Source organism: Bombina bombina, chromosome 5 (assembly GCF_027579735.1).
Source record: "Bombina bombina isolate aBomBom1 chromosome 5, aBomBom1.pri, whole genome shotgun sequence".
In the NCBI taxonomy this organism is placed as follows: domain Eukaryota; kingdom Metazoa; phylum Chordata; class Amphibia; order Anura; family Bombinatoridae; genus Bombina; species Bombina bombina.
The window spans coordinates 967450229-967459639 of NC_069503.1; the positions used below are offsets into that span (position 1 = coordinate 967450229).

Below are 9411 nucleotides of genomic sequence, written 5' to 3' on the forward strand. Positions count from 1 at the left end.
CACACCCAGCTACTGGGTGGAGTACACGGTGTGTGTATATATATATATATATATATATATATATATACATACACATATATATATCAGAACCTTCTACTGAAGAAGTATGATCATTCCACTCATGATAATTACTTGCAAGTGTGGTCTTACCTTGCTGTTACTCTGGGGTCAAACTTGGCTCGATAGCGTGCCACTTGGCTCTTCTTAGTTTGAAGCTCTTTGTCTCTTTTGGGCTCTTCCTGCAGCCCCCAGAATTCTCCCTTGCAATGTTCAGGTTCACTACAGAACTGAACTGGAACCACAGCACGGATCAGCTTCACATAGTAAGGATTGCTTTTTAGCGGTGGCTCCATGGGCTCTGGGAGCACCTTACTGTTTACTCCGCACCCCATATCAGGAAGATGGGAGGACACAGAGCACATGCAACGGATAAGGAGCCATTATTCAGCAAGGCAGTTAGCATAAAAAGAACCTATTGCCTCTTTAGCAGGAGATTCTATTTCTCCTAGATACTGATCATAACAACTTATGATGTGGTAAATGGCAAAACTGTAACTAGGGGAGGCAACATGCCCATGAATCTTTTAACTTGTTAGAAGCATTACGCTTTTAGTTTGATTTCTACTTCATAATCACTGAAGGAGAAACAAAGCAAGTTAAACTGGTGAGCTAAATATAGACTCCTTATTAGACATTAATTTACAGCTCCTTGAAAGCAGGAAATAAAAAAAAAGATATGATGTGTGAGTGGTGCTTTCCTCATACTAGATAGGATGTGATTTATAATGTATGCTGCCCGAAAGTATGAGTAATAATACAGTTTAAATATTATTCTCATATATATATATATATATATATATATATATTTATATATATACTGTATATATATATTTAAAGGGACATGGAATATTAAAATAAACTCATCTATTTTGCAGAGCATTTTACTTTCAAACAAATTCAAATATGCGCCTGACCCCAACAAATTTAAAGTATAAATTGTGAGCCTTTTTTCTATGTAGGTGTGACCCAAAAAATCATCATAGTCCCATAAGCATTTAAAAAATCAGGATTATATTTAGTATTTTGTTCAGCCTAATATACATAAACAAACATCTTAATGCCAGAATTAAATTACCTCTTACGGGGAAAAAATGTGGCCGGGAAAAAAATGTGGCCTTTTAGATAAATATCTAAAAATACTGGCTAGACCTGCCTCTGAATAAAATGTCTCCCCAAATTATTCAGCTGTCTTCAGTAGTGTTTTCAGACCAAAACATATCGGGATATAAAACTCAAAAATGAAATGTGCATAGATGCATTTCAATTTTAAATAGAAGTATTTTGCAACATAATTCCATTAGCAAAAATTCTTCTCGCGCAACATTCCTTTGAGGATGCATGCGCAACTGGCGATACCGACAGACGCGTTACAAACGCAATTATAGAATAGATATATATATATACATACAAATACATCTTTAGCAATGTATATGTATGTATCTCAATGTTAAAGCCCTTTGCCTGCCTTTTTTTGTAACACCTGAGATCTCATAGCTTTGAGCCCTTATAACTTTTGTGTGCAATATACTTTTAAAATAGTTTTTATTAGACAGTATTATTATGAGTATAAATGTACTTTGCAAAGTATTTTTGAAGTGTTTTGTGAAACTTTTAAGTTTTGCGAACAGTTAATCAGAGCTCTGAAGTTGCGGTAATCATTCTAGTGTAAATCGAGATTATACTCAAGCGGTCGCGTTTACTTTCAACTCATACCAGCGGTAAGCCTGATAAACGCAAAACCCCATGATTATTGCAAATGTTTGCGCTCCACTCATAAACTGGCCCTAAAGGGCAGCAGTTTTTCCAGCCATGTAGTGTTCCAGACGTTCACTCAACCTATCTAGGTATCTATTCAACAAAGAATACCATTAAAACATAGCAAATTTGATAATAGACATAAATTAGAAACTTGGGTCTGTAAAGTCAAAATTAGATGTTTATGATTGAGATTGTGGGGTCGATTTATAAAGCAGCGGATGCTGATTCCAACCCACTTCGCTTCAGTTCTGCCTGAAGCGTAAGTTAAGAAGCAGTGGTCCTAAGACTCCCTGAGGTCCTAAGCGGTCCTAAGACTCCTCTGAGGTGGCGGACAGCAATCAGCCCGATTGAATACGATTGGGTTGATTGACACCCCCTGCTAGCGGCCGGTTGGCCGCAAATCTGCAGGGGGCGGTATTGCAACAGCAGTTCACAAGAACTGCTGGTGCAATGATAAATGCTGAAAGCATATGCTGTCAGCATTTATCGATGTGTGGTGGACATGATTCGCTACAGCGGATCATCTCTGTCAGCACCATGATCAATTTACCCCAGAGTATAACATTTCAAAAAAACTTTCCAATTTACATCTAATATCAAATTTGCTTTATTATCATGGTATACTTCGTGGTAGAGTAAACCTAGGTAGGCTGATAGTAGACTAAAAGCATGCATGTGTCTTTAGAGTCCTATGGCAGCAGTGTTTGTAACTATGTATAACATCAATATAAACATTATTGCAATCACTGTTGAGAGCTGGCTAAAGGCATGTGCACAGTCCTGGGGGGTTTGTCATAATACACAAGACAACAATAAACAAAAAATAATTCTCCCATATAATACAAATAATATATTACATAATAGGGAGAGGAGAGAAAAAAATTCCCTTTACCCTCTCCTCTCCACCCCTCTCTTAGACCTCAGGGGCCCGATCCGATATGCAGCGTCGCCCGCAAAAGCCGGCGACGCTGAAATTTGCGCTGGTTTGGTATCACATATACAGCATAAACTAGAAGTTACGCTCGTATATTTCTGCCGTCGCCCGTAGTTTTTTGGGCCATAGGCAGGTATACCAAACCAGCGTAGTTTGGTATCCAATATACAGCGTAAGGACTTACGTGGCGAAAATGGAAAATCACCTCGCCACAAAATGCAGTCGTAGTAAGCCTTATGCTGTCTATTGGAGCCCCGTAACTCCCTTAACTACCTGCTAAATAAACCTAGCACCTAACGCATGCGCAATGTCTATCTACCTGTCAACCGCGATCCCCCGCCGCAATCCCTAATAAAGTATTTAACCCCTAAACCGCCGCACACGGACCCCGCCGCCACCTACAATAAAAGTATAACCCCCTAATGTGATCCCCCTACACCGTCGCAAGCTACATTACATACCCCCTAATGTGAGTCCCTTACACCACCGCCATCTATCTTACCTACCCCCTAAAGTGAGCCCCTACCCCACCACCATCTATCTTACCTACCCCCTAAAGTGAGCCCCTTACAACGCCGCCATCTAATTTAAAAATATTAACCCCCTAATTTAATCCCCCTACACCGCCGCCAGCTATATTAACTATATTAACCCTAATTATATTAGGGTTAATATAGTTAATATAGTTATTATATTATATATATTAACTATATTAACCCTAATTATATTAGGGTTAATATAGTTAATATCGTTATTATATTATATATATATTAAGTATAATAACCCTATCTAACTCTAACATCCCTAACTAAATTCTTATTAAAATAAATCTAATTAATATTATTAATTAAAATATTCCTATTTAAATCTAAATATTTACCTATAAAATAAACCCTAACGGCTAGATTTAGAGTTTTGTCGGTAACGACCCGCGTAGCTAACACTGGCTTTTTTCTGGCCGCACCTTTTAAATAACTCTGGTATTGAGAGTCCACAGAATGGCTGCGTTAGGCTCCAAAAAAGGATCGTAGAGCATATTTAACGCCACTGCAACTCTCGATACCAGAGTTGCTTACGGACGCGGCCAGCTTCAAAAACGTGCTCGTGCACGATTCCCCCATAGGAAACAATGGGGCTGTTTGAGCTGAAAAAAAACCTAACACCTGCAAAAAAGCCGTGTTCAGCTCCTAACGCAGCCCCATTGTTTGCTATGGGGAAACACTTCCTAAGTCTGCACCTAACACTCTAACATGTACCCCGAGTCTAAACACCCCTAACCTTACACTTATTAACCCCTATTCTGCCGCCCCCACTATCGCTGACCCCTGCATATTATTATTAACCCCTAATCTGCCGCTTCGTAAACCGCCGCTACTTACATTATCCCTATGTACCCCTAATCTGCTGTCCATAACACCGCCGACCCCTATATTATATTTATTAACGCCTAATCTGCCGCCCACAACGTCGCCTCCACCTGCCTACACTTATTAACCCCTAATCTGCCGACCGGACCGCACCGCTATTATAATAAAGTTATTAACCCCTAATCCGCCTCACTAACCCTACAATAAATAGTATTAACCCCTAATCTGCCCTCCCTAACATCGCCGACACCTAACTTCAAACATTAACCCCTAATCTGCCGACTGGAGCTCACCGCTATTCTAATAAATGTATTAACCCCTAAACCTAAGTGTAACCCTAACACTAACACCCCCTAACTTAAATATCATTTAAATCTAACAAAATTAATTAACTCTTATTAAATAAATTATTCCTATTTAAAGCTACTTACCTGTAAAATAAATCCTAATATAGCTACAATATAAATTATACTTATATTATAGCTATTTTAGGATTAATATTTATTTTACAGGTAACTTTGTATTTATTTTAACCAGGTACAATAGCTATTAAATAGTTAAGAACTATATAATAGCTACCTAGTTAAAATAATTACAAAATTACCTGTAAAATAAATCCTAACCTAAATTACAATTAAACCTAACACTACACTATCAATAAATAAATTAAATAAAATACCTACAATTACCTACAATTAAACCTAACACTACACTATCAATAAATTAATTAAATACAATACCTACAAATAACTACAATGAAATAAACTAACTAAAGTACAAAAAATAAAAAAGAACTAAGTTACAAAAAATAAAAAAATATTTACAAACATAAGAAAAATATTACAACAATTTTAAACTAATTACACCTACTCTAAGCCCCCTAATAAAATAACAAAGCCCCCCAAAATAAAAAATGCCCTACCCTATTCTAAATTACAAAAGTTCAAAGCTCTTTTACCTTACCAGCCCTGAACAACCTTTGCGGGGCATGCCCCAAGAAATTCAGCTCTTTTTCCTGTAAAAAAACACATACAATACCCCCCCCCAACATTACAACTCACCACCCACATACCCCTAATCTAACCCAAACCCCCCTTAAATAAACCTAACACTAAGCCCCTGAAGATCTTCCTACCTTGTCTTCACCTCACCGGGTATCACACCGATCTGTCCTGGCTCCGATATCTTCATCTAAGCCCAAGCGGGGGCTAGACATCAATCATCCGATGGCTGAAGAAGTCCAGCAGAGGCTCCAAAGTCTTCATCCTATCCGGGAAGAAGAGTAGATCCGGACCGGCAACCATCTTCTTCCAAGCGGCATCTTCTATCTTCATCTGATGAGGACCGGCTCCATCTTGAAGACCTCCACCGCGGACCCATCTTCTTCCGACGACGACTTCCCGACAAATGACGGTTCCTTTAAGGGACGTCATCCAAGGTGGCGTCCCTCGAATTCCGATTGGCTGATAGGATTCTATCAGCCAATCGGAATTAAGGTAGGAAAATTCTGATTGGCTGATGGAATCAGCCAATCAGAATCAAGTTCAATCCGATTGGCTGATCCGATCGGCCAATCAGATTGAGCTCGCATTCTATTGGCTGATCGGAACAGCCAATAGAATGCGAGCTCAATTTGATTGGCTGATTGAATCCTATCAGCCAATCGGAATTCGAGGGACGCCATCTTGGATGACGTCCCTTAAAGGAACCGTCATTCGTCGGGAAGTCGTCGTCAGAAGATGGGTCTGCGGTGGAGGTCTTCAAGATGGAGCCGGTCCTCATCGGATGAAGATAGAAGATGCCGCTTGGAAGAAGATGGTTGCCGGTCCGGATCTACTCTTCTTCCCGGATAGGATGAAGACTTTGGAGCCTCTTCTGGACTTCTTCAGCCGTCGGATGATGGATGTCTAGCCCCTGCTTGGGCTTAGATGAAGATATCGGAGCCAGGACAGATCGGTGTGATACCCGGTGAGGAGAAGACAAGGTAGGAAGATCTTCAGGGGCTTAGTGTTAGGTTTATTTAAGGGGGGTTTGAGTTAGATTAGGGGTATGTGGGTGGTGGGTTGTAATGTGGGGGGGGGGTATTGTATGTGTTTTTTACAGGAAAAAGAGCTGAATTTCTTGGGGCATGCCCCGCAAAGGGCCCTGTTCAGGGCTGGTAAGGTAAAAGAGCTTTGAACTTTTGTAATTTAGAATAGGGTAGGGCTTTTTTTATTTTGGGGGGCTTTGTTATTTTATTAGGGGGCTTAGAGTAGGTGTAATTAGTTTAAAATTGTTGTAATATTTTTCTTATGTTTGTAAATATTTTTTTATTTTTTGTAACTTAGTTCTTTTTTATTTTTTGTACTTTAGTTAGTTTATTTCATTGTATTTATTTGTAGATATTGTATTTAATTAATTTATTGATAGTGTAGTGTTAGGTTTAATTGTAGGTAATTGTAGGTATTTTATTTAATTTATTTATTGATAGTGTAGTGTTAGGTTTAATTGTAACTTAGGTTAGGATTTATTTTACAGGTAATTTTGTAATTATTTTAACTAGGTAGCTATTAAATAGTTCTTAACTATTTAATAGCTATTGTACCTGGTTAAAATAAATACAAAGTTACCTGTAAAATAAATATTAATCCTAAAATAGCTATAATATAATTATAATTTATATTGTAGCTATATTAGGATTTATTTTACAGGTAAGTATTTAGCTTTAAATAGGAATAATTTATTTAATAAGAGTTAATTAATTTCATTAGATTTAAATGATATTTAAGTTAGGGGGGTGTTAGTGTTAGGGTTACACTTAGCTTTAGGGGTTAATACATTTATTAGAATAGCGGTGAGCTCCAGTCGGCAGATTAGGGGTTAATGTTTGAAGTTAGGTGTCAGCGATGTTAGGGAGGGCAGATTAGGGGTTAATACTATTTATTATAGGGTTAGTGAGGCGGATTAGGGGTTAATAACTTTATTATAGTAGCGGTGAGATCCGTTCTGCAGATTAGGGGTTAATAAGTGTAGGCCGGTCGAGGCGACGTTGCGGGGGGCAGGTTAGGGGTTAATAAATATAATATAGGGGTCGGCGGTGTTAGGGGCAGCAGATTAGGGGTACATAGCTATAATGTAGCTGGCGGCGGCGTGTGGGCGGCAGATTAGGGGTTAATAAGTGTAGGTAGCTGGCGGCGACGTTGTGGGGGGCAGATTAGGGGTTAATAAATATAATATAGGGGTCGGCGGTGTTAGGGGCAGCAGATTAGGGGTACATAAGTATAACATAGGTGGCGGTCGGCAGATTAGGGGTTAAAAAAATTTAATTGAGTGGCGGCGATGTGGGGGGACCTCGGTTTAGGGGTGCATAGGTAGTTTATGGGTGTTAGTGTACTTTAGGGCACAGTAGTTAAGAGCTTTATGAACCGGCGTTAGCCCAGAAAGCTCTTAACTACTGACTTTTTTCTGCGGCTGGAGTTTTGTCGTTAGAATTCTAACGCTCACTTCAGCCACGACTCTAAATACCGGAGTTAGAAAGATCCCATTGAAAAGATAGTATACGCAATTGACGTAAGGGGATCTGCGGTATGGAAAAGTCGCTGCTGAAAAGTGAACGTTAGACCCTTTTTTGACTGACTCCAAATACCGGCGGTAGCCTAAAACCAGCGTTAGGAGCCTCTAACGCTGGTTTTCACGGCTACCGCCAAACTCCATATCTAGGCCTAAGATAGCTACAATGTAATTAATAATTACATTGTAGCTATTTTAGGGTTTATATTTATTTTACAGGTAACTTGGTATTTAATTTAACTAGGTACAATAGCTATTAAATAGTTAATAACTATTTAATAGCTACCTAGTTAAAATAATTAAAATAATTAAAAAAAACACTAAATTACAAAAAATAAAAAAAAGATTACAAGATTTTTAAGCTAATTACACCTATTCTAAGCCCCCTAATAAAATAATAAAGCCCCCCAAAAATAAAAAAAATTCCCTACCTTATTCTAAATTAAAAAAGTTCAAAGCTCTTTTACCTTACCAGCCCTTAAAAGGACCTTTTGCGGGGCATGCCCCAAAGAATTCTGCTCTTTTGCCTGTAAAAGAAAAAAACAATACCACCCCCCAACATTACAACCCACCACCCACATACCCCTATTCTAAACCCACCCAAACCCCCCTTAAAAAAACCTAACACTACCCCCCCTGAAGATCTCCCTACCTTGTCTTTACCCAGCCGGGCCGAACTCTTCATCCGATCCGGGCGATGTCCAATCAAATATATATATATTTGTGTGTGTGACCAGAGTGAATGCAAGCCCTGATGAACATCTACTTAAAAAGACATTTTTTAATTTTTTACACCCTGCCCCAAAAATATTATGTCTAAAAAAGGCCTTAAACCTGGGGTGGGGTGGGGGACAGCAGAATTTTGAGTGCCTAGGGCAGCACAAAACCTAAATACGCCCCTGGGACGGATGGCAGATTAGTGGTTAATAATATTTAAATAGTGTTTGCGATGCAGGAGGGTGGTGGTTTAGGTGTTAATAACTTTGTTGGGGAGCGGCGGAATAGGGATTAATACATTTTATTAGTGGCGGCGATGTCGGGAGCAGCAGATTAGGGGTTAATAGCTTTAATATAGTGTTTGGCCAACAAGCAAAATGCTGCAAAATGCATAAACCAGCTATTTAATTTGTAGCGGAATGTGTTACAAATTTTACACAAAAACAACAACAAGTGTTTAATGTCCTTTTAAAAAGTGCACCAGAGTTCAAGTTTTAGGACACCTTTGATGTATTTTTTGCATATTAGGTTTCTTCCTTTTTAGACTTGATCTCCCAGCACAAAAGGGGGGGGGCAGCTGCAGGCTGGCATTAAGGTTTTACTTGAGATGTTCCTGGCGCTGCTCGTACACACATTTACTGTTTATTACAAACAATGGGCACGTGACTCCCTATCTGTGTTGTCATTATGCAGGCAGCTATGTGTATGTTTTTGTAAAGTCATTACATTTCAAGCACGTTGACTGAAACCTCTTTGTCACTTGATCGTTTATTTTCACCCCCCCCCCCATTTATAGAAGCTTGTCAGACTGAACAGCATTTTAATGTAATATCGCAGCTGATTTAAAAAACAAATACATCAAATGATCATGAGTTACATCAATAAAATGTCACAACAAATAAAAGTACTCACCAATAAATAACTACCTAACTACCATAAATAATAGCAGTTCAGTTTAACTTTAAAATGAGCATCAGGAGAAAACCCAGATCCAAGTTTTATTTAAAGGGACATAAAACCCAACCT

General features: G+C 38.7%; 1 protein-coding gene across 1 annotated transcript in view; it reads right to left on the reverse strand.

Moving 5' to 3' along the window:
- Positions 1-392, reverse strand: part of PSKH2 (protein serine kinase H2) — a 107155-nt gene extending 106763 nt beyond the window's left edge. Inside the window, exon 1 of the mRNA XM_053713173.1 lies at positions 151-392. Within this exon, the coding sequence (XP_053569148.1) occupies positions 151-392 (242 nt within the window). The remainder of the gene's footprint in view (positions 1-150) is intronic.
- Positions 393-9411: the final 9019 nt, after the last annotated feature.